General features: G+C 35.9%; 4 protein-coding genes across 4 annotated transcripts; 1 reads left to right on the forward strand and 3 right to left on the reverse strand.

The window, feature by feature from the left end:
- The first annotated feature begins 274 nt into the window (after positions 1-274).
- Positions 275-13,871, forward strand: LOC123322449 (neurofibromin). Its single transcript, XM_044910434.1, has 25 exons — positions 275-429; positions 546-689; positions 745-937; positions 993-1,459; positions 2,018-2,263; positions 2,325-2,789; positions 3,097-3,661; positions 3,715-3,756; positions 3,818-4,044; positions 4,191-4,408; positions 4,462-5,285; positions 5,337-5,805; positions 6,455-6,856; positions 6,910-7,149; positions 7,409-7,600; positions 7,657-7,918; positions 7,972-8,376; positions 8,459-8,823; positions 9,068-9,365; positions 9,419-10,318; positions 10,367-10,625; positions 10,677-10,930; positions 11,720-11,922; positions 12,346-12,532; positions 12,587-13,871. The coding sequence occupies exons 1-25, from the start codon at positions 373-375 to the stop codon at positions 12,890-12,892; spliced, it is 8,190 nt and encodes a 2,729-aa protein (XP_044766369.1). The 5' UTR covers positions 275-372; the 3' UTR covers positions 12,893-13,871.
- A 187-nt stretch (positions 13,872-14,058) lies between these two features.
- Positions 14,059-15,916, reverse strand: LOC123321426 (arfaptin-2). The gene is made up of 4 exons (XM_044909014.1): positions 15,417-15,916; positions 15,256-15,365; positions 14,730-15,107; positions 14,059-14,639 (listed from the first exon to the last, which is right to left on the reverse strand). Exons 1-4 carry the CDS (start codon positions 15,754-15,756, stop codon positions 14,487-14,489), a joined length of 981 nt encoding a protein of 326 aa, XP_044764949.1. The 5' UTR covers positions 15,757-15,916; the 3' UTR covers positions 14,059-14,486.
- Positions 15,917-17,363: 1,447 nt separating this feature from the next.
- LOC123321896 (protein tipE) lies at positions 17,364-18,818 on the reverse strand. The gene is made up of 2 exons (XM_044909682.1): positions 18,157-18,818; positions 17,364-17,612 (listed from the first exon to the last, which is right to left on the reverse strand). Exons 1-2 carry the CDS (start codon positions 18,816-18,818, stop codon positions 17,582-17,584), a joined length of 693 nt encoding a protein of 230 aa, XP_044765617.1. The 3' UTR covers positions 17,364-17,581.
- A 4,646-nt stretch (positions 18,819-23,464) lies between these two features.
- Positions 23,465-24,898, reverse strand: LOC123321894. Its single transcript, XM_044909680.1, has one exon. It carries the CDS (start codon positions 24,809-24,811, stop codon positions 23,465-23,467), a length of 1,347 nt encoding a protein of 448 aa, XP_044765615.1. The 5' UTR covers positions 24,812-24,898.
- Between the last annotated feature and the right edge of the window lie 376 nt (positions 24,899-25,274).

Genomic DNA, 25,274 nt, shown 5'->3' on the forward strand with positions numbered 1-25,274 from the left:
AAACGACGAAAATTAAAAAAAATATCCCTCAGTTGTGATCTTGGATGAAATACATCTGAACCATTTCCTAGTAATGGAATTAATGTTATTATTCAATCCACATAAATCCTATATTATTTTATCCGAATAAAGAATTTCTTCAAGATGAGAGTTACATTATAATATAAAAAAGAAATATCTTATCTATGATTTACCAGAAATGTATCAAAATCAGAGACATCTCATCAGAGAGATCTCTATGATCAAAATTTGACATTTTGTGAGGCTGTTGTTGCCACAGATGTCGATGCGGTTGCAACGGCGCACCCTAGGGATGTGAAGTAAAACAAAATATCTTTTAAATAATGAGTGTATAAATATTATTTAAATATAATGGCACAAAAGCCGGGGGAATGGGCCAATATTCTTATTGAACGCTTTGAGAGCCAGGTTGAGACTATACTCTATGAGCATGTTTCCATTCTTTCAAATCAATAAATAAAAAGCAGTTGGATATGCACATCAATAGAAGTTGAAATGCTCTTTATTAATGTTCAATATTTCAGCTGCCTTGTCGAATTGGAACACAAACGACTCATTCAAAATTCAATGAAGAACAGAACAAAAATTGTATAATCCAAATTTCTAGATATCGTTTTGCCTTAGTTCTTGATGGCTTCGTTAAAATTTTGAAACGAACTCAGGATCAGGTATATAATCCGTTTTGTTGGATTCTTCATACTGCATATTCATGAATTTTTCTAGTTTCAAAGTGGGTCTAGTTGTGCACCCCGTCAGCATGGTGCAGAATTTGAAAAAAATTATTACGATAGTATAATCATAGTTCTAGAGACTTTGGAAAAATGTTTCAGTATTCAACCAAAAGATTCTATAATCCTGACTATGGAGGAAAATCAAAATCTCAAAGCTTTACTGAAGGAAATATGCGCTTTTTTAGGTATATTCATTGATATATCATTTCCTATTGCCTTGAATCTACTTATTGTTTTCAGATTTAACGGCAGAAAATGCAAACATTCATGTGATTAAAACCTTGGCAAGTAAAGTCTTATTTGCCTTGAGTATAAATTTTTTCAACGCTGTATTCAGTCGTATATCTTCTAAGTTACAAGAGCTGGCATCTTGTCCGGATGAAAATCCCGATTTTAATGACATAGATTTAATTCAGCACATAAATGTGGATGTAGTGAGATTAACACGTATATTGAATGAAGCAATTCAAAAGTTCAAATTAATGAAGAAATCCGCTCAGTTAGCTTTAGTTAATTCCTTAGAAAAAGCTATTTGGAATTGGATGGATAATTATGCTCAGGAATTCGCAGAAATTCAAAAAAATCCAAACGAAGATTTATCTAAATGTTGTGAACAGTTATTTGATATTCTCGATAATTTTGGCGACAATAAGAAAGGAAGAGCAGCTGTATGGTCATTACAAATGATGTTACTTATATTAGCTCCTGTGAGTAAACATTGCTTATGAAAGTGTATATCTTTCTCTTAAGTGAAATAAAAATGAGCTAGGAAAAGAAGTACTTTTGCCAATATAGTAGGTTGGACCAGTCTCTAACCAATCAATGGAGTAAATCGATTAGCAATGAACTATTTAAATAGTCCAATCTACTTTGATTTCCGCATGCCTATACTTTGGATGAGTATCTAGTACCTCTGATTCTAGTAATGGTTCAAAATATTTTCAGTACAAAGATTCTTCTTGAAGACAAATTCAATCTAAATATTTATTGTGGCTTCATTATTTCTCATGAAGTCTTTTGCAAATACTCAGTCCTCTAATTATGAAGTCGAACAATTTTTTGTTATTGTACTTTTTATAAGAAAATGTCAAGTACTGAAAGAGTTGCATATTTAATTGACCCTATTGCTTGGTGGGGACTGTCCTTAGGATTGGCTGAAAATTCTCCCTTTAAAATCCTTCTCAACAATTAGGAAACATCTTGTATAGTTGACATTTTCATGCTTGCAAAAAAATTGCAATTTCAAGCATTATTTGAATTTGCAGAAAGTTTTGGAAGAAATCGTTAATGCAGACTCTGGTGCACCATGTTCTCCTAGACATAATAAGAAAAAGCAGTTCATTGATAGCATCAAAAAAAGTATATCTGGTCACAGTAATTCTAGTAAGCAGTTGACAGAAGCTGCTGCAGTCACATGTGTTAAGTTATGCAAAGCTTCAACATACATAAATAACCTAGATTCTAGTAATGTAGCCTTTACACTCGTACAAAATGTTGTTAACGATCTGAAGGTAACTGTTTCATTTGGCATTTATAATCTGTTCAATCCAATTGAAATAATCAATATTTCAGACTCTTCTCTTTAATCCGGTAAAACCATTTTCTAGAGGACAGAATTTTTTGAACCACGATATGGAACTCATGATGGATTGTTTTGTATCGTGTTTCCGCATAAAACCCCATAACAACGAAGCTCTAAAAGTTTGCCTCAACCTAAACTCCCCATCAACTTACCACTTTGTCCTGGTGAGATCTCTGTATCGAATTGTTACGCAAAAAAGGTTGAACTGGTGGCCCCAAATTGAACTTGTATATAGTCGATCATCTGAACTCAGGGCTTTGTTCACGGATACTTTAAATAAAGTCTCCCAAGGATGTATTTCGCACACTCCTCTAAGAATGATTCAGTCACTAACGCTCAAAGGAAAGGATTCTCAGGGGAAATTCAAAGACAGGCCGGAGGAATTGCCTGGTTATAGGAATCTGCTTTTGTATATGGTTCGATTGATTCATGCCGATCCCATGCTGATGCTGAATGTAAGTTATTTGGCAAATGATGAAGGTAATGTGGTTCACTACTCTTGCAGTATAATTCATCCTGTTTACTTATAAACTATGGTAGGTATCTTCGGAGAATCTAAGCCTTAAGTCTTGAAATTTATTGGTGTGTGTGTCAAAATTCACAGAAATCCTTTTAAATTAGATGTTCATATTCGGGTCTCTCCTCTAAAAAGTAAAACCTGAGGACAAGATTCTCTGATGATAATCAATGCTATTCATCTTAATCATAAAAACCATGTGTATTATGACGAAAGTAACACTGAATTCGATCCTTGGATGACAGAATCAAGGCAAAGCTGGTCATGAAATACAAAGCTCTACATTGGAACTGATCAATGGGTTAGTGTCACTTGTTCATCAACCTTCCATGCCTGACGTTGCCCAAGAAGCCATGGAAGCACTCTTGGTGCTTCACCATCCGGAAAAAATTCAATCATGGAATCCCGAAGCTCCCATCAATACATTCTGGGATGTGAGTTCCCAAGTTCTTTTTTCGATATCGCAGAAATTGATTCAACATCAAATACTCAATTACACTGATATTCTGAGATGGTTGAGGGAAATTCTAATATGCAGAAATGGTTTCTTGTCGAGAAACAAAGAATACGCCAATGTTGGCAGTCAGATTACTATTTGTAAACAAGCTCATATCAAATTGGAAGTTGTATTTTTCATGTATTTGTGGAGTATTAATATGGACGCAGTCTGTGTGGCAATGAGTTGCTTCGCTTTACTTTGTCAGGAAGCTGAGATCAGGTGTGGTTCTGATGAAGTGACCGTTACATGCTTGGTGCCAAACTATCATGTTTACTTGGATTTGGCACAAGCTTCCACTATATCCGCTACAGGTTAGTAAATTCCTCACCAACTAATTGAATTGCTTGAAATAAAATTGTTGCAGCATCTGGAGAGTCGAGGATGTGTTTCCCGGAATTGGTGAATGGTAAATTAATCCAGTAAAGGGTTACTTAACTCCATTACTCTTTAAATTATTTCCATTAAAGGCAGAGCCGCTTTGCAGAAACGGATAATGGCTTTATTGAGAAAAATCGAACATTGCGTCAATGGGGTCCAACCGGCATGGGAGGAAACTTTCATGAATTGGAATTCGATGTGCAAAAATTTATCCTCATATCCTAAGGCTAAACTCGAAGATGGACAGATAGAATCGTTCCACAGAAGCGTTGGGAAAAGACGGGCTTCACATCAAAATTCTGAACATGAACTGGAGGTAAGTGAGAAACCTTTGATATATTTGATAGATTTCGAAATAAACTGGTTTTCCTTTCGAGAAAACCCAATTTCTCTTCAAAATATGTATCTGTAGACTCCCAGGTGAAATTCATTTTCACTTAATTCTTTTCTGTGATGTTCCAGGATCAAATAAATGAATGGGCAAACATGACAGGCTTCTTATGTGCCCTAGGCGGTGTTTGCTTGCAGAAGAAGTCACCATCAAAGCCTCTCCTACCGGCTTCCTCTCATTCTAGTTTATCTTCGGCTTCAATCACTTGTAGCCTCTCTGATAGTAGAAAATCCAGTGTTCTGACAGCAACGGCTGGCCAGGAACCAAGGCAATATTGTCCAGTTACACAGTAAGTAGAAGTAAGTCCCGAAAAATTGACATATTAAATAAATTCCAATCCAGGTTTATCGATTGTCTCTTGAGATTGCTGGTCTGCAACAATGAGAAGTTCGGTGGGCAAATACAGAAACACGTGAAGGAATTAGTAGGTCAAGAAATGTCATCAGCGTTATACCCGATTTTATTTGATCAGATCAAAATAATAGTCGAAAAGAAATTTTTTGATCAGCAAGGACAAGTTACAGTATCGGATGTGCACACACTTTTTATAGAACACATAATATACATCATGAAAAATATTTTAGATAACACCAAGAATAATCAACCATCGGAGCACTTGGGAGTTACTAGCATCGAGGGGATGATGCTGGGTATAGTTAGATATGTGCGTCATTTAGACATGACAGTCCACGCGATTCATATCAAAACAAAATTGTGTCAGTTGGTGGAGGCCATGATGAATAGAAGAGACGACCTGGCATTCAGACAAGAGATGAAATTCAGAAATAAGCTTGTGGAGTACCTGACCGATTGGGTCATGGGTACGTCCCATCAAATAGCTCCACCAGGTTCTGGGGATGTTACCACGATCACAAGGGATCTTGATCAAGCGTGTATGGAAGCGGTGGCTGCCTTGCTTAGGGGTTTACCCCTACAGCCTGAAGAATCTGACAGGGGGGATCTGATGGAAGCTAAGAGTCAGCTATTTTTGAAATACTTCACACTATTCATGAATCTTCTGAATGATTGCGCTGAAGAAGAAGACGCTGATCAAGAAGCAAGACCGATTAATGCCAGGAAATTGAGTACTCTACGAAATGCTACTATCCAAGCAATGTCAAACCTCCTATCTGCAAACATCGATAGTGGACTGATGCATTCTATTGGTAATATGATCATCTGATTGGTATTCAAAAGTATACTAATTTATTTTCTAGCCCTTGGATACAATAAAGATCTCCAGACCAGAGCTGCGTTCATGGAAGTTTTAACGAAAATTTTACAGCAAGGAACGGAATTCGATACCCTGGCAGAAACCGTCTTGGCAGATAGATTCGAGCAATTGGTTCAGTTAGTAACTATGATTAGCGATAAAGGGGAATTACCAATCGCTATGGCTTTGGCTAACGTTGTTACGACTTCACAAATGGATGAATTGGCGAGAGTTTTTGTCACACTCTTCGATGCCAAACACCTTCTGTCCCCTCTTTTATGGAATATGTTTTATAGAGAAGTGGAAGTTTCAGATTGTATGCAGACATTATTCAGGGGTAATTCACTAGGTAGCAAAATCATGGCATTCTGCTTCAAAATTTACGGAACTGGATACCTCCAAACTTTACTAGAACCACTGATACGTCCATTGTTGGATGACGCAAACTGTAGCTTCGAAGTTGATCCTGCCAGGTGAGTGTTCGTTTTTTACAAAAGTGAATATAAGGCACAATAGGTTTTTTTATGGGTCGAAATCACTAAATAGTTTTTATTTATTTCCTAATCATTTTTTCTACATGTATCACCAACAATTTTTCACCAACTGCTCTCTAAAGTTGGGGAATTTCAGAAATTTCAATTTTTTTATTTGAGAAATCTGAATGTTGCCCATTTTTTAAAAGTTTCACAGTTTTGGGTGAAAATTTATCTCGAGTATTTGCAACTTTTGAAATGATCCCAAATATCTTGCCTTTTGTGGAGCAGTTTGTATCCCAAAGGAAGATACAGGAACTTTAATCTTAAAAGTGGGATTTTGCAGAGTTCATGAGTACTATAAGACCAAAAATTAAACCACTTATAATTGCCAGATGGTGGTCACATGAACACTGTCTGGCAATTGGATTGGTTGATTTCTTAGGTCTTAGTTCTTAGGAACTCCACATGGATCCACCATAACAGTTGGTGTGCATTGATGAAGTGATGGATTTCTTTGAGACTTGAGGGCCAAGATTTTAGATTAGATCATAGGAGGGGCGATGAATAAAATAAATTAATTAATAAAATAAAATAAAACAATTTCATGAATGAATATTCCAAAATTTAAATGTGCACAATATTTTAGATTGGAACTGACCGAAGACATCGAAGATAACCGTCAAAATCTCATATGTTTAACTCAAAAAGTGTTCGATGCTATAGTTTGCTCTGCCGATAAATTTCCTCCACAACTGAGATCGATGTGTCACTGCCTTTATCAAGTGCTGAGCAAAAGATACCCTCACTCCCCTCAGAATAATATAGGAGCTGTTGGTACAGTTATTTTTTTACGATTCATAAATCCCGCCATTGTTTCTCCTCAAGAAATGGGAATTGTAATGAAGCAAGTGCCGACTTCAGTCAAAAGGGGGCTGATGCTAATGTCCAAAATACTGCAAAATATAGCGAATCATGTCGAATTTAGCAAGGAGCAACACATGTTGCCCTTTAACAATTTCCTTAGGGCTCATTTTGAAATAGGACGGAGGTAAAATCAAACGATACATAAGAGGTGAGTATCTTAGTGCTTTGCTTTTTCAGATTCTTCATTCAGATTGCCTCCGACTGTGAAACTGTCGATCAAACCTCGCATTCCATGTCCTTCATTAGTGATGCGAACGTTTTAGCTCTTCATAGGTTGTTGTGGAACCATCAGGAGAAAATAGGGGATTATCTATCAAGCAGCAGAGACCATAAGGCTGTTGGAAGGAGACCTTTCGATAAGATGGTCACCCTTCTTGCGTATTTAGGTCCACCAGAGCATAAACCTGTGGATTCACAGTAAGCCAAAACCTCTTGCTTCTTTCTCGTATATTTTGATGAAAAAGGGCATCTTTGGCTACTATAAACTGCTCTTCTCTAGTTTAATTGTCCAATTGAAATCATATTGAGTTCTTAAAGCCAATTTTTGAGCCCTTCAGAGAATAACTGTAACTGTTTAGTGTAAATTTGCAGTGTCAATAAGCCTTGAATGCCTTCCTTTCATCCAAGCTTTCCTGAGGAACCTGCAAAGATTTCTGATGGTGTAATTAATTTTCAGTCTCGTTTTTTCATCTTACGCCCGTTGGAGTTCGATCGACATGTCGTCCACTAATTTTGAAGAGATGATGGTTAAACACAACATGCACGAAAAGGAAGAATTCAAATCGATCAAAACCCTCAACATATTTTACCAAGCAGGAACGAGCAGGGCTGGATATCCCATATTCTATTACATTGCACGAAGATACAAGTTAGGATTTTTGTTATTATGGATTTTAACATGTACTATCGTTGATTTTATTTCAGAATAGGAGATACTAATGGCGATCTACTAATTTATCATGTCATCCTAACTTTGAAACCATTCTGTCATTCCCCATTCGAATTGGTCGTCGATTTCACTCACACCTGCGCAGATAATCGTTTTAGAACGGAATTTTTACAAAAATGGTTTTATGTACTACCTGAAGTGGCTTACGAAAATATACATGCTGCGTATATATACAACTGTAACAGTTGGGTAAGGGAATACACCAAATTTCACGATAGAATATTAGCTCCCTTGAAAGTAAGTAAGATCATGAAGTAATTTCGATTATTTTAATTCGATTGTTCTTGTAGGGAAATCGAAAATTGATTTTTATAGATTATCCTAACAAATTGCACGAATTCATCGAGCCTGAGCAACAGAAACTTCCCGGTGCTACTCTGAGTTTGGACGAGGACTTGAAAGTTTTCAGCAACGCACTCAAACTTTCCCATAAGGATACGAAGGTGGCTATCAAGGTTGGGCCAAGCGCTATTCAGATAACCTCTTCGGAAAAGAGTAAGGTGTTAGCTCATTCTGTATTGCTAAATGATGTATATTACGCTTCGGAGATCGAGGAAGTGTGTTTGGTTGATGATAATCAGTTCACGTTAACCATCGCTAATGAAAGCGGTCCATTGAGTTTCATTCATAATGATTGTGATAACATTGTCCAAGCTATCATTCATATCAGAAACAGATGGGACCTAAGTCAACCTGTAAGTACTGAATTAAAACTTATTGCACATCACCCTCCGGTAGATACATGAATGTATGTTACATAACACATCGATTCCGTAGGACTCCGTGACTGTGCATCAGAAAATCAGACCGAAAGATGTGCCTGGTACACTTCTAAACATGGCGCTTCTCAATTTGGGCTCGTCCGATCCAAATTTGAGAACGGCCGCATATAACCAGTTGTGCGCTCTCACGGCTACCTTCGACCTCAAAATAGAGGGCCAGCTGTTGGAGACACAAGGGTTGTGCATTCCGTCGAACAACACGATTTTCATCAAATCCGTATCTGAGAAATTAGCTACAAATGAACCCCACCTTACTTTGGAGTTTCTCGAAGAGTGTATTCAGGGATTCAGGGTGTCGAGCATTGAACTCAAACATTTGTGCCTTGAATATATGACTCCATGGCTGGCGAATCTAGTGAGGTAATGATTTTTCATGCATACGGAGCTGATTTCCAGTAGATCTCTGAGCTCTTAGTCATCCCAATAAAAGAGCTCTGTTTTGCCTAATTTTTCATTGTTTAGGGAAATTAACTGACCTTATACTCTTGATTTGTGAAATTATACCTTAATAGTCTTGGATCTTTCTAAAATAGTTACTTCGAGCAAGATGATTGTTTTTCGCCAGTTTGATTTTTAGTAGCCTTCAATAATTTTTTTTTTAAAGATTTGTCAAGCCCAATGAGGAGAAAAAGAGGCAGAAACAAGTGGCCCTTATTTTGGAAAAACTGATTTCTCTGACAATTGAAGAAGTCCAGATGTATCCTTCAATCCAAGCAAAAATTTGGGGCTCCATAGGCCAAGTACCTGAGTTGATAGATATGGTTCTGGATAATTTCATACATAGATCAGTGAATTCTGGATTGAATTCGCCAATGGTGGAAATAATGGCCGATACAGCTGTAGCTTTAGCTTCGGCCAATGTGCAACTTGTTGCTAAGAAGGTGATCGGAAGATTGTGTCGGGTAATATAAAACTGTTTTGTCTCAATTTAGCAATTTTCTAGATAATATTTTAGGTTGTGGATAAGACTTGTCATACCCCAACACCGTTATTGGAATTGCACAGTATGTGGAACGACATTGCAATATTAGCCAGATATCTATTGATGTTGTCTTTCAACAATTGTCTAGATGTAGCCAGGCATTTACCATACTTATTTCATACTGTTACGTTTTTAGTTTGCTCAGGTTCAATCAATATGAGAGCTTCAACTCATGGACTCGTTATCAACATTATCCATTCTTTATGTACCTGTACACAACCGAAATTCTCTGAGGAGACTTTGAGAGTTTTACGCTTGTCGTTGGATGAGTTCTCTCTGCCCAAATTTTATTTACTGTTTGGTATCAGCAAGGTCAAGTCTGCAGCTGTAACGGCTTTCAGATCAAGTTATCGCCATTCTAACGAAAAGTGGTTGGGGGCTGAAAGGAACTTGGGTGGTTCCACCTCCGACAGAGAGAGGTTATCGTTGACATCACTTGAAGTTATCACAGATGCTTTACTTGAAATAATGGAAGCTTGTATGAAGGATATTCCAAATTGTGATTGGTTGGTCAGTTGGACTTCGTTGGCGAAAAGTTTCGCGTTTTGCTTCAACCCTGCGTTACAACCTAGGGCTTTGATTGTGTTTGGTTGTATCAGTAAAAGCGTCACTGATCACGATATGAAGGAACTGTTACGGATTTTAGTGAAAGCTTTGGAGAGTTTCAGCGATATAACTTTGATAGAAGCATTAGTTATGTGCATGACTAGACTCCAACCGCTTTTGAGGCCTGAATCTCCAATACATAAGGCCTTATTTTGGGTAGCTACGTCGGTCCTCCAATTAGACGACATTTCTTTGTATGCATCTGGATTGGCTCTTTTGGAACAAAACCTTCATACATTAGATTCTCAAGGGATGTTCGATGAGAGGGTAAGTACTAGAAAGAGAAATCGACTTAATATATTATTCCAATTGTAGTCGATCGAACAAGTAATGATGTCGACGAGAGAACCTTTGGAATGGCATTTCAAGCAACTTGACCACGCAGTTGGTCTCAGTTTCAAAGCTAATTTTCATTTTGCAATTGTCGGTCACTTACTGAAAGGTTTTAGACATCCAACTCCCACAACCGTATCTAGAACCTCAAGGGTGTTATCAATGCTCCTAGCGATTGTAGCAAAAACTCATAGGAGGGATAAATTCGAAGTAACACCGAACAGTGTTGCGTATCTTACGGGTAAATTGGAGGGAATTTCATAAAATTCATTTTTATGATTAAATTTTTCAGCACTTGTTGGTGTATCCGAAGAAGTTCGTAGCAGATGTCATATCAAACATGGAGTGGCTAAATACATGTCAGATTCTATGTCTCAGGAAAATTTTATGAGTAATGATTCCATGAATCAACAACAGAGTACAAATTCGAGTAATCAAGGTACTGCCACCGATAGCACTAGTGTAAATAAAAGGCAGAAATCTTGGGAATTACTTGACCAATCAACTTTGGCTCAAGCTAACCCAAAAAGCACAACTCAACACCAAGTGAGTGTCCTTTTACCAGTTTCTGAAATTGTCAATATTATGAGTTTAGTTTTTGACCGTCTTTTACTCATACAAAACAGTAGATTCTCGAGGTAGAAGAAAAAAACACTTTCCTATACCATTTTTTCCGATTCCGTCCTGATAAAAAGATATAGTCATTTTAAGTTTTCATATTGAGCTGTGCCACCTCTGGAAAAACAAAATTATCTTCAGAATAACTAGCTAAATCTTGTGACACTACACATCTGTGGATCTACATAGTTGTATTCAGCCAAAGTACCCAATTTTTCAAATTTCACAGATACTTTTTAATTTTTGAACATCAAATTACTCGAAAACGGCGCATTATACGAGAAAATATGAAGAATACTTTTATCTCACAAAATGTTCAAATACTCATAACATAGCATCCAATTTAGTTTCAAGAGTTGGGTTCTTTAAATTTTTGGTATTTTTATGCTACATAATGGTCATAATGAGAAAACTGGAAGACGTGGGTGATATCTTGTGTTCGAAAAAGATTAATCAACAATATATAAATGAAAAACTCTATACCGAAATTCATTTCATTGGATAAAACCGTTTGTGAGATAGAACTGAAAATATCATTTTTTTATGGTTTTCAACAGCCTGTATCTTTTAAAACGGGCCAATTCGGAAAAAATGCTAAAGGAAAAAAGTGTTTCTTTTGACCTCAAGAATCTACTATTAAAATAATTGTAAAAGTAAAAGACTCACCCTGTATAATTAATGAGATTTAATCAGTCTGATTACACTTATTTCTTTTAGAATCGCAGTACGCGTGTTTCTATAAGCAATGAAAGCAATATATTATTGGATCCAGAAGTTTTAACCGATTTCTCTACTCAAGCACTTGTTCTAACCGTTCTTGCTACTTTAGTCAAATATAGTACTGATGATGCAGAAACGAGAATTTTGTACCAATATCTTGGGGAAGGCGCAGTGGTTTTCCCTAAAGTTTTCCCTGTAATGTAAGTATGAACTTTGTATTGAAATAATTCAGGGCATCGAAAGTGGTGGGTAGGACTTGAATTATGTTGCTTGGCAAGTTGGAATTTATTGCTCCATTTCATCATTTTTTCCACACACAATGTTTTTGAAGTGCTGAGAGGTTGTTTTGTCATCAAAAAGGTTAAAAAACGGTCTTCTACTGGAGTTTTTGCTTGTTGTCTACCACTTTTGGGTCTTTGACGAACAGTTCTAGTGGCTAAGTACTGTAAGAGTAAACGGTAGCTAACATTGAATAAATAAGTCACTTGCAGTTGTGTTGAACTAGGCTATCCTCAACTTTCGACTAGCAGTTCTGTTCTAAACAATCTATCACAATTAGCTCTTGAAAGTTCCTATTCTTCATACCCTCCTCCATAAATCCGTTAATAATAATTTTCTTGTAGTTATAATTTATTAGACATGAAAATAAACAACGTTTTAACATGTTGTCATGACCAAGTAATACTAGGGGCTGTGAGAAATATTATTCAGAATATGATTGCGTGTGAAGACACTAGCCAACAACAGCTGCACTATCTGCAAAGTTGTGGTTTCGGAGGACTTTGGAGGTTTGCCGGTCCATTCAATAAGGTGAGCCAAAAGTGTTCGATGAACGGTGTGGAGTATTAATTTTTTTGTTTTCAGTACAATACTACAGCTGAAAGTAGTGAATTATTTGTAAATTATTTAGAAGCTATGGTCGAAATGTTTCTACCCATAGATGATTCAGAGGGGGAGAATGGAGAAATGCCTCAGTATCCTTCGATGCTGAGTGTCAGCTCGAACATGAATCTCTCTTCGAGTTTGTCAAGCTTAACATTGGGTTCTCCGACAGAGAAGGAAATATCTAGGGATCTAGGGGGGGGAAGTACTTCATCTCTGGGAAGAAATTCTTATCCAAAATCGTCTAAAATGCATTTACATTCTGAAAATACTTCGATTTTCAAATGAAGTGAGGTGAAACACCAATACTATATTTAGATTTTGTTCTAAGTTCCAAAGTAAGCATTCATTTATTAAGTATATATAAAAGATCGATGTGAGCGTCGCGTATAATTGAGTGTTGAATGCATTTCTTTTCCTGAAAAATTATACAGTATTACTTGTCTGTGTGAAATTTGACTTTACATGTGATAGCAGTCAATATACTGACATCCACCTTAGTGTACCTACCTATCAATTTGATTGACCTTTTTCTGAATAGTACTCTATTTTGTAAAGAAATCTATGTTTCTGATGATTGAATTGGGATCCAAAACTATGAAGTTACATACATAATCATGCCTGTTAGTGATTAAATGTATTTGAACGAGTTGTGCTGTGAATTTCAGGATCTAATAATTTTCAAATCTTTCTTAATCTAACAGATCTAGGGACGAGAGAGTATCTATAGCAATGAGACAGGAATTTGTAAATGTACCTAATATTTATATACCTTATCCCCTTGGTGAATTTGTTGGTGCCCTTAAACTCTAAATGAAAAAAAAATCAAGAAACAATTCTAAATAGATATAATGATATATACTACACACGAATTTTAAGATAAGAGAAAATTGAAGCGGTTTATTCAATTTTCGGATTTCGTATTTACATTTACAATTCGTTTAATTTTAACTGCCAACTAGTTAGAGCGATATGTTATTGGTGAACTGATCATGCCTAATTCATATCCGTCAATCATCCATTAGTAAGTTCGAATAACAAAATCTTACTCCTATACCTCAGTGGGCATTCTAAAATAAATGTAAAATAGTTTTCAAGAGTTTTTCAAGGTGACCTTATTGATAAAAAAACAAATACTCGGATCATATTAATTGATTTGATATAATGAAAATTGATCTTAATGATTTAGTTGTACTGAATATTTTGTTGTTGTATCATTTGATATATTTTTGAACTGATGTGTCCTGAAATAAATCGTTGAAATTTGGCAAAGTTTTCATTCAGAACCTGACCAACTTCACTTTTATATATCATATTTTTCAACAGCATTACCAAAAATGTGAGACAACTTAACTTGGAGATAGTTTAGTTTGAATGCTTTTCAAGAATAAATAAAAAAATAATGAATTAAGCAAGGGACCACAGGGATAAAACATTTGAGTCAATGAAAAATCTCTTGTTACTTGAATTTTATTAATCAAAATTCGATATTTTCAAAACGTGGCTATGCAGGTTACAATAAATTAAAAACACTAACACACTTCTTAGCAACACTACAGTTCATGTAAAACCATGAGATTTAGTGTTAACAAGACACACATATCTTTTATTGAAATTTATAATTTAGTTCATAAACGAAGCTATTAAGTATATTTGGTTATTAAATACAAAGAGTAGTTGACTAAATAAAATGGCTTTTTCATCTCTCATCTGAATTAAAAACTCGGATAGGATTCGATGAAAACAGTATCACTTTCATCCTACTTTAGTGTCATGTTATTTACAACAATACTGGCAAATAATTGAATCTCCAATCGAATAACTTTTATGAAATAAGTACAAGCTAGTGGCATTCTTTGAAAGTTCAATATCTAATTTGGATTCACTGCTCTAACCATGAGGGAAAAGTTGAATTTGGTGTTTTGACTTTAATATTGAACTGTTTGAGGGTTGCTTCCAAGGCCGTCTGGTTACCAGAGAAATAAGCAGATATGGCATTATGGAATAAGAGTAGCTGTTTATGCATCACCTTAATCTGAAAATGAACACATTGAACACCTTGTTACTAGGCATGAACTCCACGTTATCAATCAAATATATCCCAATTGAGAAGGTTGAAACTCACCCTATTCTCATCTAAAAATTTCATTTTAATGGTGACTTCAGAGCGGAGCTTCATGAACTGTTCTCTATGAGCTTCAAAACCTTGTTGGGCCTCTTCTAAACCAGCAGTACCATCTGGTTTAGTGGACATGGATTCTAAATCAGTACGGTAAGCATCATACTCAATTCGGGCATTTTCATAATGTCTAATGGATTGTAATGTATCTTCAATTGTTTTATTGCAAAGGGTATTTACAGATGAAATGAAAAAATTCAAAGCTCCCAACAAAGTTTCGCCGTTTTTCGTCAAATTTCTTTGGGTTTCTGCATTATATAGAAATTCTTCTTGAAGTTCTGGTGATTTTTGAGCTAACTCAGAAAAAGCTTCGCCTAATGCATGCTGAAAAAATAAATTTGCATCTATAAAACTTTCCAATCCTTCATAATCAAAAGTATTTCAAGACTTCAAGAGGACGATCCAGAATTGAATGGAAAACAGCAATGGTTGAGATCTAATTGGATTCAAGCTTTTCACAGCTAATACATACCTGAGTTTGAACAACATGGTAGAAATGATTAGCTAATACACGGGCTAATCGTAAAATTTGACTATACTTCTTCTGGGTTTCCCGAAGAAGATTAATTTGCATTTCAAGCTCTGAAAAAATGTAGACATAAAGATATTCTGACAGAAATCATTTGAACATACCAGCATCAACCGTTCTAGAAGACTTTCCCAATTTCTCAAACATCAATTGCTTGGTACATTTATACGTGGATATTGACCAATTTTTAATATTTTCAATTCTAGAAGATGTTCTGAGGATTGTGGAATCATCATTGGAAATAGGTGATGTTGGGGTTAAAATAGCTGGGGAACTGGTGCAAGACGAGAGTCCTGTAGGTACAGATCGAGAATATGGACAAATAGGATTGGTCTGTATACCAGGCACTACATTATTGTGGTTTTCATTTGGTGGTGTCTCCTTCAACATATCATGTATGCTTGTTTTTTCGGCAGTTACCGAATTGCTTCTCATTTGTGACATATTTTACACTAAGTTAATTCTCTTTGGAGGCCTTTTGTGGTTTAATTTTTATTTCCCTGTTGATTCAAGTGTTGTAATTGTACATTTTCAAGTAACTATTTTGTTTGTATACGTCAGCTTTGCAATCCCACTGATTACTCAGAGATGTCAATCTTTGGAGATGTCAAACAGGGAGGAGACTTGTCAAACTGACATAAACATAAAAGAGGGATTGATCGTGTATTCTGTGTTGCCGGAAATTTATACAGCCTGCTTAGTCAAGTCAAAGTCCTTGAGTTTAACTCAAATCAAAGCTCAAATTCAAAAGAATGTCTTTGGCATAAATGAATTATGTAATTTTTTATGAATATTTCTAGCTTATCTTAAAGATAACACCTCAAATTTCGCATCATTTCCTGATGAAAAACTAACCAAAACCACCCTTTTCGAAACACATTACAACATTAAAGAATGACGGTTATAATTCGTGAATTCTCGAGTATAATGATGAGTTCTCATAGTGAAGATTTGAAATGAATAAATCTTTATCGGTTTAAAGTTGAAAAACTTACAACTGCCCCAAATTTCTGATCATGGAAAATCTCGAAATCCATCTGTGATACGGTCATATCCCTTAATTTGAAGGAAACAACCAACATTTCCATTCAGTTTACGATAGAACTCGATTCTGAGTCATTTTAAAGAAGGAAACGACCAATATTCTTCATTAACACGATATAAGTTTAAAGAACCTCAATACATTGATTATATACGTTTTTCTGTATAGGTATGAATGAGAAAAATTGGATTCCATCCTGATTCTTGATCATTCAAATATTACCCTAACTGAAAAGAGAACACGATTGTTAGTTTGATTTATTTACAGTAGAAGATGAAAATATATTATGATTCGAAAAATACCGAAATCCATCTTTCAATATTCACAAATTTGAATGGAGAAATCTATCGTTTTTTCATTCATTTCAGGATAAAAAACGTGAAAATTGATTATGTTTTTTGTAACGAACGAAAAATCCCAAAATCTATCTCAATTTTTTTGTGTCACTCGAACATGATATGAAAGGACTTACACAAATGATTAGCAAATTTTGCTAACACAATATTCTTCATTAGAAGGGTGAAAAGTTAAGTAGCAACTTTTTGTGTCAGAAATGCTTATAGACTATTTTGTTGCTGAGGATTATTTGGTCATTATGATCATCGATAGTTTTATCAATCCTATTTTCATTATAGGGATCGCATATCATCCCTTCATAATTAACATAATATTTTCTCTACGTTTGGATAGTGACATTAGATTTCAGATTGTTGGTGGGAAATGATATAGGGGTGGAAATGATAAACCGTTTCGTAATATTTTCAGTTTTTTTTTTCAATTGCTACAAAATCTGCCTGTCGATAAATGTACAAGAGCATTCTCTCATGACTAGGTACTAGAATTTTTCAACAAATTTTGATAATTTTCAAATCTTAATGAAATTACAATGAAAATATTTGACTTTGACTCTCACTATTCGATATAATTGTATTACGCATTCCAAAAAAGCTAGAAAACGTTCGATAAATCTAATAAATATTATTTGGAAATGCATCAATTAAAAAGCTTAATCAATTAAGATTTTATTTGAGAATTATTTACAAGATATTCGGGAGAATGTTCTGTAGAAATAGTTACCTAAACAATTTGTTCCGTACACGAACAATACAGATTGTTCAGTTATTCGAGTCAATAATAATTAATCGATTATTATCATTCATTTAAACGTTTGCAAATTGTGACCAGCGTGATGAAATGTAGATAGAACGTGTGAATCGTGTCTCCAAATCAGTAGGTGTCGTTGAAATGTTCTTCGTCCCTGAAAAAAACAAGGTTATTATTACATGATTTTCAATCAAACTCAATCTGACACAAAAATCTCCATCCCATATCAGTGAAACTTCAATCACACATTATACACATCTTCTAGAGAAAACTCTGCAAACCTCTTGTATTTACCAACCCAGCCAAAATAGTTAATAATTAATAATTTGGAAAGATTCCGCCTTTAAGCTCGTAGGGGGACATTATGAGGTTGATTCCAATCAATTTGTATCAACCCCGTGAGCGTGTTGACGGCAGACAGCAGCCCTTAAAATCTTAAAAATAGGAAGAGGGGTGGAGTGACACCTCGTTTTGAAGGCCTAAAAAATGGGACTAAAGGTATAAGAGAACCTGGTGGTATTTCTGAGATGGGACAATATTAACTCTAAACTCAAGACATCTCTAGGACATGTCTTGTCATATAAAGAAGTTCATAACATTACTAATTATCTGGTGTAGAAAAACATGAGTAGAATCGAATTTAAATCTTTATCGTAGACCTTTCATTGTGTGATGTTCGAATTTTGAAGTATACTTACTCTGCAGGAAAACGATGCATGTATTTGTGACAGGATCTGCCACAGCCAGGGCAATACCAATAGCTCAGTACCCCAATGGAAGCAGCAAAAAGTAAATTGGGTATAGCCAATGACAAAATTAGTTGTCTCAGAGTATCATCCCAGGAATATCTTACAACAACCATTTCTGGGTAGACCTTACTATAATAACAAGGAAAAGGTATCCCTCTAGTGTGGTGTCCATATTGCTTTGCGAATTCTGTGCAGTTCACAGAAGGGGGATACCCGCATCCTTCTGCGTTGATGAACATTTTCGTGTTAACAATGTCCCATTCGACACTATGATTGGAATAGTTCCAATCCCTAAACGGTATTTTCGAATAATTCACGTGGATCTGATGGCAGCGAGTTGCCTCCTTCGTACATCCTTCCCTACAGGATGACCAGGAACAGTTCCTCAGTCCTTCAGCGTAGACGTGCTGAGTGACCACACAAGTCACTGGCTGCGGGTCATAGTCAGCCATTAAACTTGAAATCGACGGGTCCACTACGAATGGTATTAGGAAAAGAAAAGCGAATACAGACAATATAGCGGTCGTCCCAAGACACAAAGATGTGTAGAATTTTGCAGATTCTGCGACGGAAATAAGTGATAATTCTTTCTTTTTCGAGGTGTCTGCCATAGTTTCTGTACTTTTTGAGTTTTTCTGCTCTCCCCCTCTTGATGGACGAACTTAATCACGATCCAGCAATAGGGGAATGCCTGAAAGAGATGAAAAATTGTTGAATAAGAAAGTTTCTGCTTCTTCATTAGTGACAGATGGGTTTTCATTCTGTCTGGGTAATATTATGTACTTCTACAAGTATATATTGTAAGAGATTCTTGTGAATGTTATGTTAGGACTGACATTAGGAGTGTTATATCCTGAAGAAACAATCTCTTCAACTTGATGAATGTTTGAAATTGAAGAATTGATGATTGACGAATTCTTCGAATTCTCGGCATTTTACCAAGCTACGTCAACAAAACTTTCTGCAATAGTCAACAGCTTCTTTTTTTAGGCAAAACTGAGGGATAAAATTTTGTTTAATTGAAATGAATCTATCGAATGCCCATTTGTCACTAGAATCAACTTTCATATCCCAAAAAAAACACACGTCTTACGTGTATTTCTGTGTTGCTGTCTGCATTTTTGGAATATGGTTCAGTTTTCTACAGGCAAGTACTCTTAAGTTCATGCAGTATGTGATGACCAGCGTAAAAAATGTTTTTCATTGTGTTTGCTGAAAAATGAGAAATCTCAAAAAATGTTAGCGATTAAATTATATCAAGATTGAAAACAGGTGATGCCAAAAAAGAAATGCAACACCCTTTTTGGTCAATGCAAACGTTGAGGTTTCTGAGCTCTAGATATGTAATTTTTCAAGTTTTCAATGTTTGGAGACCAACTGATGGAGTATGTCACATTTAAGAATTCAGAAGACTTTTCAGGTTGAAACATATTTTGTAGTTTTTGATGCAAGACTCGATGAAACTAAAAATATTGTAGTTTTCCATTCAAGCTCGAGGATTACACTAAGATTGTTTCTAATACTGAAATAATGAACCGTTCAGAACAACTGAAATGTTTCACAATATTTCCTTTGATTGAAAAGACTCATCTGTTCCCTTTTTAATGTGACACACTATACAGTAAAAGTGTGCAGCAGGTGTTTTTTTAGGCGTAGAGAGATTTATGATGTTTATGGTAGGATGGAATGACATAAAAAGTAGATAGTGTTGTAGTGAGAGTTTTTAATGTGTCAAATTAGAATATCTCATAAATTTCGGGAATAGGTCGTAATAAAAGTATAAAATAGAACCTTCATAACAATTTTTTGATGTCAATATTCACCAGAAACTTTGAGAATCAGCAAGTATATTCATCCGTCAAAATTTATTTTTCAGTACTTTCGCCATTTTGCAACCAAAGATGCACTGAAAAGAATTTTTTGTTCGAATGAGGAGTTGACTTTGAGTCATTTGAATTTCTCTAATATTTTTGAAATAACCCGATACTGATTAGAAAAATTTCACACTCAACTTCTGTACGGTTTCGTTGTGAAAGCAGAAATTTTTATTTTGAGCGCATTCGCCATTTTGTAACCGGAGATTTACTGAAAAGAATTTAGTTTTTGAATGAGGAGTCGACTTTGAGTCAATTGAAATTCTTCAATATTTCGAAATAATTCGATATTGATTAAAAAAAATTAACAATCAACTTTCGTTTCCTTGAAAAAGCTGAAAAATTTATTTAAAAAGAATGATTGCATGCGTGGGAAGCAAAGTGCGAGGATCCATTGGATATATGCTGTAATTAATTCAACGAAAAAAGATTGGGGAACTTCGGGTTTCCATTCTTGAAGGTGAATTTTCGATCGATTGGATGAAAAGTTCTATTCACCAGACTGATCGATTTTATTGTTCAGTCATTTTGCCAAAAACATCAAAGAATTTGGTGCGTAATTTTCCCTTTGTCCCAGTTGAATTGAATTTATTTTTAGATTCATACACCTTTCCGCATTCGAGGAACAAATTCAGCAAATAGGTACAAAATATTCAATTGATGTGTTTGATGAAAATCCATTATTGAACTCGAAGCTTAAATAACCTAATTTTTACTAGAAGTATTCCACTATAACAATCAGCTTCAGTTGGGTCAAGGTGAACCGGAGTTTGCTTTCTTCTTTCTTGATTTTACCCAATTTTATCATAAGCATCGTTAATTCTCTATACATATGAAAATATTATTAGGATATGCTTATTGTCGGGCCTATTGTTCGAAAAAAATAAAAAATTACGTCGATAGCTGGGATAGAAACAAAGTTATGGACCATGTACTCACCCCTGGGTCACTCTGTAAATTAACTCTACTCGGTGCATTCACCAATTTGCAACATTTCGACTTTTGTCATTATGTACTTTAAAAGTATGTTTCATTCCAATTGCGAATATTTCCTTCCTGTACTAAATTTCATCATTGAAATAATAGTGCACAACAACTAACTTCAGGAAAATGCCAGCGGAAGTTATTGAGATTTATCCGATATATTGACTCAAAGAGCATTCGCCAATTTGCAACCAAATATGACGAAAGGCTTGAACCTCGGAGCCTGATGATATTTTTTGAACGTCTGTTACTTTCGAATTTGGAGCCAAAAATGAACTAAATGTAAAGTACCTACCGATTTGAAGCCCTGTGAGTAATTTTGTGAAGATCGCATCACTAGAAAATTCAAAATTCTCAGAAAGTATTAACCAAATGACCCTTATATTTTTCAGAACCTTCAGAGAGTTATTTTATGGCCAAGTGGTGGTTTTAAACTTGATCATATCTGCATTTTGGAGATATGTGATGGGTAGTTTCCCTGGTTATGAATTTGAAAAAGTGGCGAAGGCTACTCATTTTTTAAGACGTAGATTAATGGAAAATGTGTATCACCACACACAACTGACGAAATATAGTGGATGAACTGAATCTGTATTGCAATCAAGTCACTAAGATCACGGAACAGCTTCGACAATGCGAAGTAATGAAGGTTGTCGTTTGAATAGTGAAGTTATGAATAAATCAATAGTTAATTTTTGCATTTCGTCCTTGCCGACTGTTACAAAGGTGTAATCAGGATCCAATTCAATCACTCGCCATGAAATAACAAATTTATAATGCCTGCAGATGCTATCATTCAATTAACTGGCATTATGCTTTCCACCCAATTTCTTATTCCAATTATGCATTGTTCAAGTAAGGCCATGAATCTTCACAGGAACGATTCCAATAATGAACAAAATTCGAGCTAACTTGATATTTCAACTTGAACAATTATTTAATCGAATATCCTTAAGGATGTTTGGACAAGAGCATAATCTAAGTAGTTGTTGACAGTTAAAAGGGTTCTAAATACCTAAAGTTTGATAGAGCTAATCGTTGATATTTTCCGAAAAGATCGAAAATTTCGATATGTTTCCCTCCATACAGTTGAAAATGACTTCAATACATAAATAAAACATTGATTGACGATTGTACTTATCGTTACATTGCATGCCGTTTTACTGGCTGACCTACTTTACCTATTCTGATTGTAAAGAGCTGATACCGAATGAATCAGGTTCAAATAGGGTTCAACTACGACAAAGAAATGGCAATTTCATGTTTTTCCATTGAAAAAATTGTCCTATTTGCATATCATTTATCATCATTTCCAGGGAAAATAGAGAATGTGAACTGCAATTTCAACTGAAGAAATATCTCGTAAATTTCAACCGAACTAGGGAAAGAAGTTAACTACGAATTGTAAAAAAAATAAAATGAAGTAGTACCTATTCCATACGAGAATATGAGTTGAGACATACTGAGATCACGAATCTTGAAATAGTATTTAATGTTTTTCTGCAGTTTGATTCTTACAAAATAAAAATAAAGAGTGGTTATATCGCTGCATATGACATGTGGTTGCTAAATGGCGAATGCGCTCAAAATATTGTCCGCTACACCGGACCATTTCAGAAGAATATTTTGGAAAATGATGACTGAATTGATATCTGAATTATTCGGGAACTAAATTTTCAGCTAAATCCAATAGAAATGTGTATTTATTAAGGTATGAATTCCAAAAATTTTCCCATCTTTCGGGATATGATTTCATTCTTGGATGGAGCAATTTTGAATTTCCAATTAGTAGCATTTTTAACGATGAAGATCGACCTTTAGATTTTCAAGTAATAGTTAACATAGAAGCTGAAATTTACCTAAGACATCTGAAATATGGATATGAACAGGTTTGTATCAATTCAAAATTCAGAAAAAGTTGCATATTTATTATAAATCGTTTGTATTACAAAAATACGTATTAAAATCTTGAAATATACTGAGACCTTATTTGGTAAATTTTTTGTAGATATACAGGGTGTTACGGCACTACGTTACTCCTTCTCAGGTAAGAATAAAGTATATGAAGAAGAGTTCCTGAAGAGAATTCCTGACTCATATTCATATACTTCATTTACACCTGAGAAAGAGTCGGGACATCCTATATGTCAATGGGACATATAGATTGTCCGGAGATAAAACCTATAAAATTTATAGAGTTATCGGAACTGCTAATACAAAAGGATATACAAACGTCCAATATTCGGCTCAAAATATTTTCTTTCTGCTCCCGCAGAGCATAATTATAAATCGATATGGGGTGAAATGTGATGTAGTGATTATGTGAGTGTGTGATTTGTGAATGGCTACAGCTTTTCAGTGTATTAACCATGGTTCTAACACTACTCACGTGATTGATCTCAAAGTGCCATTATAGAATTTCCTCCCCCAGTGTCAGTCATAATTTTACCGTCTTTATTGCTATTGTTCTCGTCTGTCTGAACACAGCCTTTAAAACGCATTTTGGCATCATCGCCCACAACAACCGCCTTATGGCACAATATCAACGTAAGACACGAAACAACAAAAAGCACGGATGGCAGCAAAGAGGCGATCAAAAATTGTTTGGTAGTCGTTTCTAAATTGAACCTAGCGACAACAATGTCGGTATTGTCTGCGGAATAATAACAAGGGAATCTTGCACGAGCATTGTGGTCAGTTCCATCCTTACCATACACACGTAGAAATTCCTTACATTCATCCCTTAACGTGTTAACACAGCCCTCTAAATTGATGAGCAGCTTGCTCTCGTTTGCGATGAGCAGATCTGGTTCCGGTGGAGCGACCAGTCGTCTCTCGTCCAGAATCTTCGTGTTGAAGATACTCAGATAACTGAGATGAGTGAAATTGGTCAGATCGCTCAGGATGTTGTTGGGTAAGATGGAACCGTTCACACAATCGACTGCGTAAATACCTGAGGTTGTGTTTTGTATGTTGTAGCAGGACGCCATCATAATATTGTCTTGTGATTCGTTCCAAATCTCCTCGTTTCTGTCTAAATCGAGGGCCCTTTGACACTCTGATAAGAACACTTTGTCTCCGCTGAGTATGATCACATTTTTGTTTCTCGTCGGTATGTCCACACAACGACGATCGCAGTTGTATGGTGTACGGATTCTTTCGCATATCCCTCTGTTACAGCTGTACAATCCATCCAGGTCTATGCAGGTAATCTTACCTCTTCTTCCGGAGCACTTGAGAGGAGGGTCGGTCTCCTTGAATATACACTCGAAGGCATCTGTGATATTTATGCAGGTCCCTGAGGAACAGTTGAAGGTACCTGTTAAATTTTTACATTCATCCGAGATACATCTACTCTTCTTCGCGTTCTCTTGGTCGATTCCGTAGCACGTTTTATTGGCAGCGTTCGTGCAATTCGCCCAGAACAGATTCGAACCATTATGCCGAAGGTTCACGTAAATCTGAAGGCAGGACCCTGACGTCTTGCTCAGGCACCACTCGCCACAGGAGCCCCAGTCACAATTTTCAACCTGAACAGCACGTGTTGTCGTACACATAACTGGATCCTCCAATATCCCGGACTTCATGGCACGAGTCGAAGGTACGTATATCGCAACTGTTAAATAAACTATCGCCACCGTGCTCAATACCAGAGTCATTTGACACAAACATATCGTACCGCATATTTTCGTATCTTGGGGAGGAATAATCAAGTCCTCGACTGGGGTTGGCTTTTTCTTAGGCATCTTCTAGATTTCGAGATCCTCTCTTTATCTGTGCATATTTGAAACTGCATTCATCTCTGCGGCCTGGCGTCGCGTCAGCGCAGGTTCAGGGATCAATACAGGGCTTACTGCGGCGTCTCTGCGATCAATATGACGCGAATTTTCCGCACAAACTTAACACGATCGTTTCGAAAGGAAACTTTTGGGAAATAATCGGATCTTAATCTACGAGTGCTTATCAATTGGTCCTGAAGTATTTGTGAGGAAAATTGATGGTATGGTATAAGGTAATACTTACGCGATGTGACTGGTTGGAGCTTCAATGGACGCGATTGTGGTGAATGAGCGGTGTTTATGGGTAAGCCTCCCCAAGATCAATAGTACACAGGGAGACTGCAGTGTTCAGAGTTCTACTTTACTCGACATCATGTGCTCTAGATAACTGGCAGCAACGAGCCAATAGAGCCGTTTTTCGGGGCATGAG

Source organism: Coccinella septempunctata, chromosome X (assembly GCF_907165205.1).
Source record: "Coccinella septempunctata chromosome X, icCocSept1.1, whole genome shotgun sequence".
NCBI classification, from domain to species: domain Eukaryota; kingdom Metazoa; phylum Arthropoda; class Insecta; order Coleoptera; family Coccinellidae; genus Coccinella; species Coccinella septempunctata.